At 37.7% G+C, this 17,566-nt stretch overlaps 2 protein-coding genes across 8 annotated transcripts in view; one reads left to right on the top strand and one right to left on the bottom strand.

The window, feature by feature from the left end:
- PDZK1 (PDZ domain containing 1) overlaps positions 1–689 on the top strand; it is a 52,090-nt gene extending 51,401 nt beyond the window's left edge. For all 5 annotated transcript variants that reach the window (XM_005677748.3, XM_005677746.3, XM_005677750.3 and 2 more), the window contains one exon: positions 207–689. In XM_005677748.3, coding sequence (XP_005677805.2) covers positions 207–260 — 54 coding nt within the window. In that variant the 3' untranslated portion in view covers positions 261–689. The remainder of the gene's footprint in view (positions 1–206) is intronic.
- Positions 1,269–17,566, bottom strand: part of LOC102188370 (Golgi pH regulator) — a 45,050-nt gene continuing 28,752 nt past the window's right edge. Inside the window, exons 8-14 of one of the 3 annotated variants that reach the window (XM_005677751.2) lie at positions 17,415–17,524; positions 15,408–15,496; positions 14,161–14,253; positions 6,338–6,433; positions 4,711–4,800; positions 2,218–2,283; positions 1,269–2,085 (exon numbers count right to left, since the gene is read on the bottom strand). In XM_005677751.2, the coding sequence (XP_005677808.1) occupies positions 1,879–2,085; positions 2,218–2,283; positions 4,711–4,800; positions 6,338–6,433; positions 14,161–14,253; positions 15,408–15,496; positions 17,415–17,524 (751 nt within the window). In that variant the 3' untranslated portion in view covers positions 1,269–1,878. The remainder of the gene's footprint in view (positions 2,086–2,217; positions 2,284–4,710; positions 4,801–6,337; positions 6,434–14,160; positions 14,254–15,407; positions 15,497–17,414; positions 17,525–17,566) is intronic. The other 2 variants (XM_018046005.1, XM_005677753.3) reach the window with 2 other exon arrangements.

Below are 17,566 nucleotides of genomic sequence, written 5' to 3'. Positions count from 1 at the left end.
TATAATAACTCTATATAGTCAATTGTACTATGCTAGTTTATAGAAAAGAAATATGTATATATATATAAAGTGCAAAATTCTGGTCACCAAGCTTCTAGTGAGTGACTCTTCTTCCTGACTCAAGAGGTGCAAATCTAAAACAGACCATCCATCTCCTTAAGCTCACACTCTTACCACTTACACATCCTCTGTTTTCTTTTGCACAGGCCCACAGTACAGCCTCTCATTCTTCTTCCAATTCTGAAGACACAGAGATGTGATGAGAGCCAGCACTGGCTTTGGCTGACAGCTGTTTCTGGGTATTTAATAGGAATCCTTTCCCAAGGAATGAGCTGACATCCGTTTACTGTCTTTGTTTGAGAAGAACTCCTTGGAAACCAGTTCATCACATGTGATTGTCTTCTGCTGTCACCGGTCTCAGGGGTGGCTACTGCAAAGAGCTTATTTATGGCCAACTTAGGAAAAGTTAATATACGAGCCAGATGCTTTTCATGCGATCTCTTCCAACCTTCAACTTAACTACTCTTCTCTGTTTGATCTTATTTCTTCTATAGGTTCCCAGAGCACCAAAGATGATTCATAAATCTGTATATGTGAGAACTGCTAATTAACGTATCTGAGCAGATAAGCCTATTAAAACTATGCTTTTGTAAGAATGTTGTTGCTGAAATAAATGCCATTAAAAATGCCTTTTGAGTATGCTTGAATTTTTTCTGTTGGCTAATAGAACCTTAACAGTGCTTTTGTTTCTGGTAAACTTTTTATGTTTTAACCTTCATTTTGCCTCTAGAAACCCCCAACACAACAAAACTCAGAATAAGATCTCAATAACAAAGAGAGACTTCCTGGTAATAAAATTCAAGATTTTCTTATATTGAATTTCTGAGTGTCCTACAAATTTTCCAAAAGCTTCCTATTACAGATGAAGACATTGAGCCCTAGGATAGGAAAGTGACCTATTCCAGTTAAGTTATTCATTGTTTTACCCCACAACTCCACAAATGGCAGATGCAAAGAAAAAATGAAATATCATCAGTGACTTGAATTTAGAGTAATTCACTCTTAAATAATACTAGTAAAGTGAAAGTGAAAGTTGCTCAGTCGTGTCCGACTCTTTGTGACCCTATGGATTATACAGTCCGTGGAATTCTCCAGGCCAGAATACTGGAGTGGGTAGCCTTTCCCTTCTCCAGGGGATCTTCCCAACCCAGGGATCGAACTAAGCTGAAGGGAAATCAAGAAAAATGTCATACTCTGAAGTCTGTCTCGGTACACTCTATTTCAGTTGCATACCACTCCTTCCCCAGCATAGATGAACTTTTGGTTATTTGAAGGGTGAAGGGGATGGGGAGGAGGGCTGGGATGCTGACTTAGACCACACAAGCAATAATACCAAGCTATCCTTGACAGAATGACAGTAAGGCCCAAGTGTTAACAATCTCTGATTTTAATGATAGTCAATCTCAAGGGAAACTCATAACCTCCTCCATGGGATCCTTGATTTAAACAGAATCTCAAGTGTTTAACCAGCTACCTTACATTTCTCTTACCCAAGAATTCCAGTGTATTTTCTCCCTTTAGCTTCTTGGCTCCTTTTAGCCCTACCACCTGGCATACTCTACCAGCCTCAAACCAAACAGGGTACTCTTGGTTGAGTGCTAGCTTGAGTTACTTCTCTCTCTCTCTCATACAAATGAGAAGCTGAAGCTACTCATGATTACAGTATCATCTGAGGACGAAGGCATAAGCTGCAGGTAGAATATGCTACCACAGCACTATGTTGTTTTAAAAATGTTAGGCCCTGGCCCCTCCAGTTTTTCCCTCTTATATCCAAATTCTGACACCACTGGCTTGTAGCAGTCTATAATAGGCATGAGTTCAAGGTGCCATATGCTTCTCTGGTGCCTGTTTGTGGGCCAGATAGAGGAAGAGTATGCTGGAGAGAGCACTGACCAGGAAGATGACATCAAACCAACGGTGATAGAAGTTGAACTGCAGCTCTCCAAGGACTTCAGTGATGATGGTGCGGTACTCCAGAGGCATGCTCATTCGGATCAGCAGCACAGATGAGACGAAGTACATGCCCTGTAGGTCAAATGAATCCAGAAGGGACTTTGAATGCAGTGACAGACAAAGGAAATAGTTAAAATATTAAAAAGTATGAAACATTTCTGGTATTTTACAGCTCTAGACATAAAGCTAGTTCATTAAACTTACCATAATCTGTGCTAATAGCAGGACAATGACATTGGAGGATTTACTGCTGGAGATGGCATAAAAGAACTGTCAAGAAAGGGAGGAAAGATGATTATACAGTACTTCTAGATTCCTGTGTCAAAAACATTAAGTAGCATGTAAATAAAAGTGTTTTTTCCATGCCACCATCTTGTGTAGAACTGTTCATAAGATTAAGGCTATAAATAAGACATTTAAACAGACTGCCCCAAAAGGATCCACTTCTAGTTTTCCCATATGGGTAAGTATGGGAAAATATCACGACCAGATGCTTTGTAGGAAGCATCACTACTAGTGATGCTTTGTAGGAAGCATCATGTGAACAAAGCTAGTGGAGGTGATGGAATCCCAGTTGAGCTATTTCAAATTCTGAAAGATGATGCTGTTAAAGTGCTGCACTCAATATGCCAGCAAATTTGGAAAACTCAGCAGTGGCCACAGGACTGGAAAAGGTCAGTTTTCATTCCAATCCCAAAGAAAGGCAATGCCAAAGAATGCTCAAACTACTGCACAATTGCACTCATCTCACACGCTAGTAAAATAATGCTCAAAAGTCTCCTAGCCAGACTTCAACAATACGTGAACTGTGAATTTCCAGATGTTCAAGCTGGATTTAGAAAACACAGAGGAACCAGAGATCAAATTGCCAACGTCTGTCAGATCATAGAAAAAGCAAGAGTTCCAGAAAAACATCTGATTTATTGATTACACCAAAGCCTTTGACTGTGTGGATCACACCAAACTGGAAAATTCTTCAAGAGATGGGAATACCCAGAACACTACCTGCCTCCTAAGAAATCTGTATGCAGGTCAAGAAGCAACAGTTAGAAGCAGACATGGAAAAACAGACTGGTTCCAAATTGGGAAAGAAGTACGTCAAGGCTGTATACTGTCACCCTGCTTATTTAACTTCTACGCAGAGTACATCAAGCAAAATGCCAGGCTGGATGAAGCATAAGCTGGAATCAAGACTGCTGGGAGAAATATCAATAACCTCAGATATGTAGATGACACCACCCTTATGGCAGAAAGTGAAGAGGAACTAAAGAGTCTCTTGATGAAAGTGAAAGAGAAGAGTGAAAAAGCTGGCTTAAAACTCAACATTCAAAAAACTAAGGTCATGGCATCCAGTCCCATCACTTCATGGCAAATAGATGGAGAAACAGTGAAACAGATCCAAAATCACTGCAGAGAGTGACTGCAGCCATGAGATTAAAAGATGCTTCCTCCTAGGAAGAGAAGCTATGACCAACCTAGACAGCAAATTAAAAAGCACAGACATTACTTTGCCAAAAAAGGTTCATCTAGTCAAAGCTTTGGTTTTTCCAATAGTGATGTATGGATATGAGAGTTGGACCATAAACAAAGCTGAGCACTGAAGAATGGATGCTTTTGAACTGTGGTGTTGGAGAAGATGCTTGAGAGTCCCTTGGACTGCAAGGAGATCAAACCAGTCAATCCTAAAGGAAATCATTCCTGAATATTCATTGCAAGGACTGATGCTGAAACTGAATCTCCAATACTTTGGCCACTTGATGCAAAGAGCCGACTCATTAGAGAAGACGCTGATGCTGGGCAAGACTGAGGGCAGGAGAAGGGGGCGACAGAGAATGAGATGGTTGGATGACATCACCGACTCAATGGACATGAATCTGAGCAAACTCCAGGAGATAACGAAAGACAGGGAAACCTGGTATGCTGCAGTCCATGGGGTTGCAAAGAGTCAGACAGGAATTAGCGACTGAACTGAACTGATATGGGTAAGTTGGTGGGTTTAAGTATTATAATGTGAAAAGATTCCCACTTACCAGAAACCATGTGATACATATGATTTTAGCATCATTATATAACATTAAAGCAAATTATAACAGGCCACTCCAAGCCCCTGTAGTTGTTTCTGGGCTCCTGAGCTCTTCCTAAAATTGTGCTGAATGCTTGCAGAGCCCTTTCCCCCTCCCAACCTCTTCACTCCTTTCATTTCAACAGCTCTTGGATTCTGAAATCCCACCTCTTCTACCAGAGAATTTACCTTCCAGTTCCATGAAACCTTCCTATGCTGATCAGAAAACTGCCCAACATTCAGCTTCTCCTACTTCCATATTCTCTTCACAAGCAACTCTCCCAGTTATTCGTCTCACCTCAAACACTACCTCATTTATTCATTCCAACCATCTGCTCAGCGTCTACCATGCGCCAGGTTCTGTTCCAGATGCTAGTGACACATCAGTGCATGAAACATACTGTGATCTCATTCTGTGGCTTTTGGTAACTACTTATCTGTCTGGTATATGATGTAAATACATTATCATCAATTTATGTGCTAGTCTAACTTTTTCTTTTATTCTGTGGCATGTCTTTTACAAATTTGTAGCTGTTGTTTAAGATCTCAGAAGGCAGAAATCTTAATTAGGTAAAGTTATCTCACAGTGCCATGTAACGTAATTAACTACTTTTCAACTCCATGATACAACCTACCTTGGTAAGAGTGATCAGCAGTCCTCTGATAGATGTGACTATGATTATTCCGACCAGAATGAAGGAAATGTGTTGGGACCAGAACTTCACCTGTCAAGGCAAGAGGAAGAAAAAATATTTGTTAAATCTCTGTTCAGAGAGATGGGAAAGCTAAGATGATACATTATTATCACTTATGCAACTGTGAGAGGGAACTTCATTAGCGAGTAAGTGGCAATAAAAACGTATACGAAGACTTCAGTGGGTATCTTAATTAGCAGACCTAAAACTTAAGACAGAAGACAGCAAGTGCAGTGAAGTGATGAAAATAATACTAATAAATCAGAAGAAACACAAAGCCAATAACATAGCTTCAAGTAAAAAGCATGAATTAAAAAGAAACTAAATAGCAGCCTGATAATTTTTAATATTTGTGAATGACAGTTCTCTGATCACCCAAAACTTAAATAATAATAGAGTATGTAGACATTCTCAGCTATGGTCTAGGAAGTAGTTGACCTTTATTTGAATCACAGGATGCTACCTTTTTCTTCTCTTGGATTGCTTCAGAGAGAGAAGCAGCTGTGATACCCTGTGCTTGATTCAAGGCTGAAAAGCATCAGAGGGGAGCTGTACTGCCAACATCTGAGAGATGTTATTCAGATTTATGAAATGTGGAGTGATGTGTAGATGGGCTACAGAAAGAACACATATACATACACAGAAACTAGCCCTAGAAAGCACTAACAGGAAGGGCATTTCTAAAAATTCACCCCAGTAAAAAAATTTTTAAAGGAAAATACATACGAAATATGAGTGAAGCATGCTTTACCATATAATTTATATACTACATTAAGGAAAGAAACCATGCTCCTTCACATGAAAAAGGATATACTGTTGATTTATCATCTAAGAAATGTGTGCCTTGAGTTGTTTCTCAAGGACTGGAGCTCAATTTGCTCTGGTGTATTTTCATTTTATCCAGCTACCAGGGGCATGTCCATCTGAGGGTTATCATACAAACTATGGCCAGGATCATAGAACAACTAAATGGAACTCATAAGGACTAAGAATGTGACACTGGTTTTAGTACCAAAGTGCAGCTAGAATCACTGGCCATATAAATACCTGGAAAATACACTATTCTACAAATAAAGGCATTAAATTGGGACAAGACTGTCCCAATTATAAAACAGGAAGAAGATTAAAAAAAAATTTGTGCACAGGTGAGTTAACCATTTTTAGCTCAAAGCCCATATGAATTGATAGATAATTTTTTATAGCAGAAATCATTTTAGTTCTAACACAAAACCACTAATTAGTAGTTAATTTTATACCAGAGGAATCAAAGGTGAGTTATATGTTTGAAGATAACATCAAGTATCACAGACAGAAGTATTTGAATATTTGGTAGGGAGAAGCTGGAGAGTGGTAGCTGTGACTGAGAAGAGAAGGAACTGTAGAAATGATCACTACCCATGAAAATAATAATCGCCAGTCATTAGTTATGGTTTCAGGCCCTTTATGAATCTGCCATGTGAATATTCCAAAACATAGGAGAGGAAGAAGAATGAAAGCAGAAACAAGTACCTAGAGTAAGGACATAGAATCTCAACATAACAAACAAAGATTTTGATACAATTCTTACATCAAATTGGATCCCCAGATAATTCACAGTGATTTCAATGCCTCTTGTGACTGGATCAGTTTTCCCCACTCGGTCAAAAACGATATTGATGGTTGCCTACAGAGACACAGACCTTTACATTAGAGCATCTCAAAAATCAGTTTCAAAAAATGATTCAAAATAATGAATCACCAAGTGTTTCTTACAGGTGGATATTCCTAAAAGTGCAATTCTACTTTCAATCTAAATCATACATAAGAAATCTATTTTGGCTATTCATACATTGGCAAACAAAAGTCCCTATCTACGCTATCTTTCTTTTCTGTATAGTGTAAAGGAGGATAAGGCTATGACATATACACCTCAATTTATTAGGATCCAGAAAGGTAACATTCTGGTAAAACACAAGGTAAGAGGATCAAGTGATTCCAGGGTCATTCGCTATGGTTGTTTTCTGAAAGCTCTAATAGCAATCACTAAAACAACAAGGAGAGTTATTATAGCTGACGAGCCAATAAAGATCAAATGGAATTATGAAAAACAATCGATTAATCCAAAAGAAGAAAGACAAAAGGAAAAAAGAACACAAAACAAATAAAAACATACAGCAACAGGGTTGCTCAACCATAACAATAACACATTGACTATAAGTGGTTTACTACTGTATAGCACATGGAACTCAGTATTATGTGGCCTGGATGGAAGGTGAGTTTGGAGAGAATGGACATATGTATATGTATGGCTGAGTCCTTTTGCTGTTCACCTGAAATTATCACAATATTGTTTGTTAATTGGCTATACTCCAGTACAAAATAAAAAGTTTAAAAAACATATAAATGGTCTAAACCAGAGGTTGGCAAACTCTGCCACGGTCATATGACTGTGTAGATAATTGGATTTGGCTGTGTTCCAATCAAACTTTTTTGATAAAAGCAGGTGGTGGCTGGATTTGGCCTAGGGGTTGTAGATGGCTGACTCCTGGTCCAAATATGACAAATAAATGGCAGAGACCATTAGATTAGATATAAAAGCAAGCAGTTTACAAGAAGCCCACTTTAAATATAAAGATACAAATAGGTTAAAACTACAAGCATGGAAAAAGATTTATTATGCTAATGATAATCAAAAGAAAGCTGGAATGTCTATATTAATATCAGACAAAGTAGACTTCATAGCAAAATAATGTTGCCAGAGACTAAAAGGGTCATTTCATAATAATAAAAGAATCATTTCATCAAGGGGTACATAGTGACCCTACATGACATACATGAAGAAAAAAAATGATATAATTTTAAAAAGGCAAATCCACAACAATAGGAGGAAATTTCAACACCCCTCTCTCAATAAACAAGCATCAGAAAATCAGTAAGAGTAGAGAAAAACTTAACGGTATTATCAATCAACTTGACCTAAGTGAGACCTGTAGGCTATTCCACCCAACCAGAGTAGAATACACTTTCCATTCAAGGGCACAAAGAACATTAACCATGGCTGACCATATTCTGGGCCAGAAAACAAGCCTCAAGAGACTTAAAAAGATTCAAATCATATAAAATATGTTCTCAGACCACATGAAATTAAATTAGAAAAGTATTTACAGAAAGATATTCAGAAGATGCCCAAATATTTTATAATGTACTTCTAAATAACCGATGAGTTGAAGAAATCAGAAAGTATTTTGAACTGAATGAAAATAAATATAAACCTATCAAAAAAGTTGCATGTGTGAGATACAAATAAAATAGTGCTTAGTAAGAAATTTGTAGCATTAAAATGCCTATATTTAAATAAAGTTTCAAGTTCAATGATCTTAGCTTCCTCTTTAAGAAATCAGAAAAAGAAGACACCCAAAAAAGCAGCAGAAGAAAAATAATAAAGATCAGAGCAGAAATCAATGAAGTAGAAACCAGAAAAATAGAGAAAAATCAATTAACCCAGATGCTGGTTCTTTGAAAAGTTTAATAAAATCGATAAACTTCTATCCAAATTGATCAGGAAAAAAAAGAATGAGAGATATCAATTCACATCCACCAAAATATTGAAAGATATACCCAATTGAAGGCAGAGTTCCAAAGAATAGCAAGGAGAGATAAGAAAGCCTTCTTAAGTGAACGATGCAAAGAAACAGGAAAACAATAGAATGGGAAATACTAGAGATCTCTTCAAGAAAATCAGAGACACCAAAGGGACATTTCATGCAAAGATGGGCACGATAAAAAACAGAAATGGCATGGACCTAACAGAAGTAGAAGATATTAAGAAAAGGTGGCAAGAATACACAGAAGTATACAAGGAAGACCTTAATGACCTGGATAAACACTATGGTGTGGTCACTCACCTAGAGCCAGACATCCTGGAGTACGAAGTCAAGTAGGCCTTAGGAAGCATCACTACAAACAAAGCTAGTGGAGGTGATGGAATTCCAGCTGAGTTATTTCAAATCCTAAAAGATAATGCTGTTAAAGTGCTGCATTCAATATGCCAGCAAATTTGGAAAACTCAGCAGTTGCCACAGGACTGGAAAAGGTCAGTTTCATTACAATCCCAAAGAAAGGCAATGCCAAAGAATGCTCAAACTACCGCACAGTTGCACTCATTTCATATGCTAGCAAGGTAATGCTAAAAATCCTTCAAGATACGTTTCATGAACCTAGTTCATGAATAGTACATGAACCAAGAAATTCCAGATGTACAAGCTGGGGTTAGAAAAGTCAGAAGAATCAGAGATCAAATTGCTAACATCCACTGAGTCATAGAAAAAGCAAGGGAATTCCAGAAAAACATCGACTTCTGCTTCATTGATCATGCTAAAACCTTTGACTGTATGGATCATAAGAAACTGGAAAATTCTTTAAGAGATGGGAATACCAGACTACCTGACCTGCCTCCTGTAAGGAGAAACCTGTATGTAGGTCAAGAAGCAACCGTTAGAACCGGACATGGAACAACAAACTGGTTCCAAACTGGGAAAGGAGTATGTCAAGGCTGTATATTGTTACCCTGCTTATTTAGCTTCTATGCAGAGTACATCATGAGAAACGCTGGGCTGGATGAAGCACAAGCTGGAATCGAGATGCTGGGAGAAATATCAATAACCTCAGATATGCAGATGACACCACCCTTATGGCAGAAAGTGAAGAGGAACTAAAGGCCCTCTTGATGAAGGTGAAAGAGGATAGTGAAAAAGCTGGCTTAAAACTCAACATTCAAAACACTAAAATCATGGATGGCATCTGGTCCCATCACTTTATGGCAAATAGATGGGCAAACAATGGAAACAGTACCAGACTTTATCTTGGGGGGCTCCAAAATCACTGTAGACAGTGACTGCTGCCATGAAATTCAAAGATGCTTGCTCCTTGGAAGAAAAGCTATGACAAACCTAGACAGAGTATTAAAAAGCAGAGACATTACTTTGCTGACAAAGGTCCGTCTAGTCAAAGCTATGGTTTTTCCAATAGTCATGTATGGATGTGAGAGCTGGACCATAAAGAAAGCTGGGCACTGAAGAATTGATGCTTTTGAATTGTGGTGTTGGAGAAGACTCTTCAGAGTCCTTTGGACAGCAAGGACATCAAACCAATCTAATCCTAAAGGAAATAAACCCTGAATATTTATTGGGATAATGATACTGAAGTTGAAGTTCCAATACTCTGGCCATCTGATGTGAAGAGCTCACTTATTGGAAAAGACCCTTATGCTGGGAAAGGCTGAGGGTAGGAACAGCAGTGGGCAACAGAGGGTACGATGGTTGCATGGCATCATCAACTCAATGGACATGAGTTTGAGCCCACACTGGAGACAGTGAAGGACAGGGAAGCCTGGCGTGCTGCATGCAGTCCATGGGGTTGCAAAGAGTTGGAAATGATTCAGCGACTGAACAACAACAAACTGACTATAATTAAAGATAGATAATAAGTGTTGGAGAGGATGTGGAGAAATTCCAACTGTCATACATTGCTGGCAGGAATATAAATGGTGCAGATGCTTTGGAAAACAGCTTGGTAGTTAGGCAGTTTATTAGCAGGTTCAACATATAGTAAGCATATAACCCAGCAATTCTACTTCTACAGATATATACCTAAGAGAAATGAAATACATGTCCACATAAAAACTTATACATGAGGTTTCCCTGATGGCTTAGAGGTAGAGAATCCACCTGCCAATGCAGGAAACACAGCTTTGATCCCTAGTCCAGGAAGGTCCCAAATGCCGCAGGGCAGCTAAGTCCATGCGCTGCAACGACTGAGCCCACACATCCTAGAGCCTGTGCTCTGCAACAAGTGAAGCCACCGCCATGAGAAGACTGTGCACTGCGACAACAGAGCAGCCCCTGCTCGCGGCAACTAGATAAAAGCCTGCACAGCAACGAAGCCCCAGCACAGCCCCCAAGCAGACTTATACATGAATGCTCAACAGCATTACTTACAGTGGCCAAGACTGTCACAATAAAGCAACTCAAATGTTCATCAACTAATAATGTGGCATAGCCATATAATGGAATAAATAGTATTTGATCATAAACAGGAATGAAGTATTTATAGTTAGAGGCTACGATATAGATAAACCTTGAAAACATTATGTTAGGAAGCCAACCACAAAAGATCACATAGCATGATTCCATTTAATAAAGTTATTAATATATTTATATATTAATATTCAATTATAGAATTTAATTACATATCACATTCATTAATTTATTAATATATTAATAGTCCATGCAAACCCCTCTACTAATTGGAAGAGAAAGAAATACTTCTCAACTTATTCTTTAAGGTTAGACACCTAAACCAAAGACATTAACAAGAAAACTACACTCTGACATTCTTCATAAATATAGATATAAAAACTCTTCAACAAAACATTAATAAATTAAATCTAACAAAACATTAAAAGGATAATACACCTGGCCAAGTAAGGTTTACTCCAGGAATGTGAGGTCAGTTTAATGTTCAAAAATTAATTTTACTGTATTAGCAGACTAAAAAAGAAAAACCATATGATCATCTCCATAGATGTAGAAGTGACAAAATCAAACATGCTTTCATGATTAAAAACACTTAAGAAACTATTAATAAAAGAAAATTCCTCAATCTGATAAAGGCATCTAGGAAAAACCAACAGCTAACACCATACTTAATGCTGTAAGACTGGATGCTTTCCCCCTAAGATCAGGAACAAGATCAGGGTGACTGCTTTACTTAATTCTGTTACTGAAGGATTTGGTCAGTGCAGTAAGGCTTGAAGAGGAGGAGAAGATAGGATGGAACTGTCTATATAGGAAAACAATAAGAGAGTTTAGCAAGGTAACAGAATATAAAATCAATATATAAGAATCAATTGTATATCTATACACTATTAACACTTGAAAATGAAAATTATAAAAACACTGTCATTTATAATAGCATCTAAAAATTAAATACTTAGATAAATCTGATGAAAGATGAGAAAGATCTGTACACCAAAAACTATAAAACACTAATGAGAAAAACTAAGAAAATCTAAATAAATGAAGAGTCGTATCATGTTCATGGATTGGAAGACACATTGATCAAGACAGTGTGGTAAGATACATATAAATCTCAATAGAAAAAAGGGAACAGAAACAGACCCATATACATAAGGTCAATTAGTTTTTGACAAAACTGCAAAATTGCCTCAATGGAGAAAGGATACTCTTCTCAACAAAGGGTGCTAGAACACCTGGATATCTATGTGGAAAAAGTGAACTTGGATTCATACTCCAATATCATATTAGAAATTAAACTTAAGATGGATCACAGACCTAAATGTAAAACCTAAAACTATAAAATTTCTATTTTATATTTTTCATATTAAGAAAACATATGAAAAAAAATCTTTGTGACCCTGGGTTAGACAAAGATTTCTTAGATACAACACAAAAGCATAATCTATAATAAAAAAAGGATAAATTGGACACCATCAAAATTAAGACCTTTTGATTTTTGAAGGATACTGCTAACAGAATGAAAAGCCAAGTCACTGATGGGAGAAAATATTTTAAAATCACATATTTGATAAAAGGTTACCAGATTATATTGAAAAACTCTCAAGCCCAACAAAAAGAAAACAATCAACCTATTTAAAAAATGGGCTTCCCAGGTGGCCCAGTGGTAAAGAATCTGCAGGCCAATGCAGGAGATGTAAGAGATGTAGATTCAATCCCTGGGTTGGGAAGATCCCCTGGAGGAGGAAATGGCATCCCACTCCAGTATTCTTGCCTGGAAAATTTTATGGACAGAGGAGCCTGACGGTCTATAGTCCATGCTCTGCAAAGAGTTGGACATGACTGAACGACTGAGCACAATTAATAAACTGGCAAAAAATCTGAATAGATAAATCACCAGAGAGGATACACAGGTGGCAAAAAAGCACATAAAAGTTGTTCAACATCATTAGGCATTAGGAAAATGCAAATTAAAATGATTTAGTACCACCTCATATCTATTAAAACATCCAAGATTTAAAAGACTGACTACACAGTGTTAGCAAGGATGTGGAATAATTGAAACTCTCAAATACTGCAGGTAGGAATGTAAAATGGTACAACCTCTTTGGAAAAGTTGGGCCATTTTTTCAAAAGTTAAACATGTCTGCCATATGATCCAGCCATTCTACAAGCAAATGCTTTCTCCCAAGAGAAAAGAGAACACATGTCCAAACACAGACTTGTAGACGAATATTCACAGCAACTTTATTTCTAATATTCCCAAATGGGAAACAAACAACTATTGATCAGCACGTGAACAGATAAAACAAATTGTGGTGCATCCATACAGTGGAAATACTACAAAGTATAGAGACAAAGGGGCCTGAGGAAACATTTGGAAGTGATGGATGGATATGTTCTCCATGTTGCTTGGGTGATGGCTGTTGCACAGGTATATGTATATATCAAAACTTACCAAATTGTATATGTTAAATATGTAGTTTACTGAATGTCAATCCTATCTCAATAAAGCTGTTAAAACATGTTAGACGCTCCTAATGCCTGCATCTCAGGGAAAACCTTTAGTAGCTTAATAATATGAATACTTGATAACTGAATGCACTATCTTCATTTATCCTCTCCCACTGAAAAAGTCAAGATTTAAAAATGTCATCTGCATGGGTATTAACATCAATTTTTTATAACATTTATATCTGTTAAATCTAGAATCCTCCATTCATCTACACTGATCAAAATTAACTAACAAGCTGACAAAGCTTCTCTTTGTGCAAGCATAGCCTCAGTGGGAAAGTCATCAAACCAGAAAGTCAAATCAGCCTTTTTTATAATCACACTGAAATCCATTAATACCTGCAGATGGGTCACAAGTAAAGACAAATAAAGCAGTGCATAAAATGCACATGAACAATAGAGCGGGAGGGCAAGCCACAAAAGAGTAAAAGCTGGAAGCACAGAAGATGAATTTATCTGTAGGAATATGTTTTAGAATTTATTTTTTGGGGCATATACAGATTATTAAAAAGGACAGGTGGTTTCTATTCTGAGCTGAAGGCTGGAGTTGTGTTAAATACAGTCATGTACTCATGAGTACTAAGAAGAGTAGGGTGTAAAACACGAAACTTCTATCGTCACTTCATATATTTCACAACCTAAGAACTCACTAATAATTTCTGACAGAAGAAAAACGCAACCTCCCTTTTCTAGGTGACCCAAAAAGAAGAGGGGGAAGAGGCTCAGATATGTGAAAGATGACATGCTCTGTTGATGCAGTTGGATTTGGAACTTAGTTTACGGCCTCAACCAAACCCAATTTTCTCTCTGCCATTACTAGAGCAATTATCTAAACCTCGACAATTAAAAAAAATATACTTACCATGAAAATTTTCCAAACACAGTAAATAGAGAAGAAGTAACCCAGAAAATTAAAGTATTTCCCTTTGAAAGTTTTGGAGTATTCTATTCTCTCCTGAGGGAGAACAAACACAAAACATGGTTAGTCTTAGCAAAATGTATATTTACATTCTATAAAAATATTTCTGCCTCTATGAATCACTGTTCAGGCTAAGGATTAAAACCACACACAATAATAATATTAAAATAACAATAATAGTAGTAGTGGGAAAATTTATTGAATGATTACTTTAAACCAAAAATCAGGATAAACATCTTACATGCAGTGTCTACTTTAATCTTCATAACAACTCTTATGAGGTATGTCCTTTTTAATTTTGGCAGATGAGAAAATGAAGTCTTAGAAAGGTTAAATAACTTGCTTAAGGACACACAGCTAGTGAGTAAGGGAAGTTAGGCTCAGGTCTACCTGTCTCCAAAGCCTATGTTTATCTCTATCCTATGCAGCTATTCCTGTGAAGTGATCCTCAAAAAGGATTAAAATAGTTTGAACAACCTTAAATAACAGATTTTGCATGTTTATATTATATTGCATTTTAGGTGTAGTAGGAAAGTTTCTTTTTGTAGTTTGTAGTTTTAATCTGGCTCCTTTAAAATAGAGCTAGACCACAGCAAGGGCTTCCCTAGTGGCCCAGTGGTACAGAATCCACCTGCCAGTGCAAGAGACTTGGGTTTGATCTCTGGGTCAAGAAGATACCCTGGAGAAGGAAATGGTAATCCAGTCCAGTATTCTTGCCTGGGAGATCCCATGGACAGAGGAGCCTGGCGGCCTATAGTCTATGGGATCACAAAAGAGTCAGACATGACTTAGGGGATAAACAATAACAATAATAGATGGATGTCTTACTCCTCTTACAATATCACTAACTTGCAAGAGAATAAAAAACAATCACAGGAGCTACCATAGGAACCACCCTCTTGATCTTGGCCATCAGTAGGAAGTGATGTGTGCAACCTTTCTAGATGATTAAAAGCTTCTTCTGACTATTCCAATAATTTCCATTTTTGAGAGTGTTCCACTAAGGGTTTTGCTACTGGTAGGAGCAATGTCACAAAGAATCCAGGTATCAATGCTTCATGACTGATCCTGAAGCTACTGAGGTGCCTCTTACATGGCTTGGCCACAGAGGATGCTACAAAGCCTATTTAGTCTTGCTCTCTCTTCAATCACATTGGTAAAAACCACACTTCAGTTTCCTTGCTCTGTACCTTGGTAGCATATAGATCAGCTGTTTCCAGAAAAAGTTGCCTGCTTAGTTCTTCCAAAGCATCCACTTCCTGTTGAATAAGAGTAAGATCTGGCACAAAATGGGCATCAAGGTTTAAATCACACAGAAGTTTCAAGGAATAGCAATGAAGAAGGCACATGCTTTTGGTTTCTTCTATAGCGGGTCCTAGGAACTGCCCATATTTTCAATTTCCTGCTTCATAGCCAGCAGTACTATTTCAGAACTATTTTTCCAATCTCAGACACAGGTGTATAAAAGCTTTACCATTAAGAGCACCACAACCAAACACCTACCACTCAGTTTTACACTAGCTTGAAAGTGGCTTGGGTAGGTGGTTCTGTTTATTTTTGCTTTATCTAGTTAGCTTAAGTCAAATGTCATTTTTGAAATCTCAAAAGGTTACATAGTAAGAAAAACACCTAAAATATACAGCAAACTTTTCTCTTGAATTATGTTGAATAAATACGATGCTAGGAAAACGGATCTAATGTTTACTGAGTTCTAATACAGGCTGGGATTTATAGACATTACCTTCTTCAGTTCTTTACAGATCTTATCTTCTATTATTCACAACAATCCCATGAGATTGGTGTCCTTATCCCTTTTGCAGATAAGGAAAGTAAAGCTCAGAGAGTCAAATATCTTGCTCAAAGTCACACAGCTAATGGGCGTGGAAGCAAAGTCAGAGCTGCCTTACTCCAAGATCTGCTCTTTCCATTACTGTATGCCACCTTCCAAGAACTCAGTGAGGCTGTGTGATTATCCTCTCCATTTAGGAAAGGACTCAGAGAGGTTAAATAACCCTGATACTTTTTTGACTTGGCTTAGTGTTGCTAAGATAGCTTAAACCTAAAGTTTGGCTCTTATGAATTTTTAAGTAATAAAAATAGTAAAGATAGCCCTTTCTAAAATGGAAGTTTAATTGGTTTTAATCCAAATCCTCCCTCCTCTTTGTGATTTTTCCCTCTATTACCCAAATCAGCAAGTGCCCTTCAGCTCCCTCCTCAGTAGTGGCTGCTGTTGGTACAGTTCAGGCCACTGAATACCATGGTTCAGTTACATGTCTGGCTCCCCTATGATTAGGCAGTAAGTTCCTTGAGGAGAGAGGCTATCTTCTGCTCATCAGTTTAGCCCTCTGTCTGGAAATAGGAGACGTGAAATAAATGTTTAAATACATTTAAAGTCACCTTCCCCCCCGCTCCCTCTCTCCTGTGGTCATCCCATTTTGTTTGTTCTAATTCCTACCTGCATTTCACACTAAAAAGGTATGTCATAATTTATAGCAAGAACAGGTTACATTTTTTTCCTCCAATTGAAGCAAAAGGGAATTTGTTCTTCCTCAGGCCAGAGATGGCAGGAATAACGCATAAGCAATCTTACCTCTAGTCCGTCACACCAAATTTTGGCTTGACAGCCTGGTAGCCACAAAGAGATGTGGTTACTCAATTTGGGAATTAGTTTAACACTGCAAGCAGCTGGGACAAGACAAATTCTTTAACACAATCTCCTTGATTCTTTAAACCAAAAAGTTACTGGAGATAAAGAGCTGCTTAAAATTTGTTTCTAAAACTGACTGCTTTAGAAATGGGCCCTTACAATTGATATACAAACCAGTCACTTTAGGGAGCCACTGTTTTGTGGTGGTTTTTTGGAGTTGGGAAATAAAATAGTATAGTGGAAAGAACTAAGGAGACCACAGTTCTGGTCTTACCTTTGCCACAAGCCACTGTGTGACTTAACTTCTCTGGGTCTATTTTCTCATCTGTAAAATGGAAAGACTGATTTGTTTGGATCCCTTCAGCTCAAACACAATGGTTTTATTATTTTAGGATTATCTATGGCTTTCTATTTCCTGCCCAGTCCTGGCCAGCTGAACTCTGATGCAGTCAGGTATCTTAGAAGAGAATGTCCCTGTCCCAACACTAATTTTTCTTCTGCCCTTGGTGCAGAGTTGAGAAAAAGAAACAGGCCAATGGATAAAGGATACTTTCACTTCCTGGTGCTGAAGTGGTAACGCTCTTTATCATCCCCCAGAATCCTGATGGTTTGTTATGCACCTCCCCCTTCTGGAACATAGTCCTCCGTGTCATTGCCATCCTGAAATAAAAAGAAATGTAAAGACTTATGGTTGCCGGGGGT

The sequence above is a fragment of the Capra hircus genome, chromosome 3 (genome assembly GCF_001704415.2).
Source record: "Capra hircus breed San Clemente chromosome 3, ASM170441v1, whole genome shotgun sequence".
In the NCBI taxonomy this organism is placed as follows: domain Eukaryota; kingdom Metazoa; phylum Chordata; class Mammalia; order Artiodactyla; family Bovidae; genus Capra; species Capra hircus.
The sequence above is the reverse complement of the archived record's forward strand: the minus strand, read 5'-3'. Positions and strand labels throughout refer to the sequence as shown.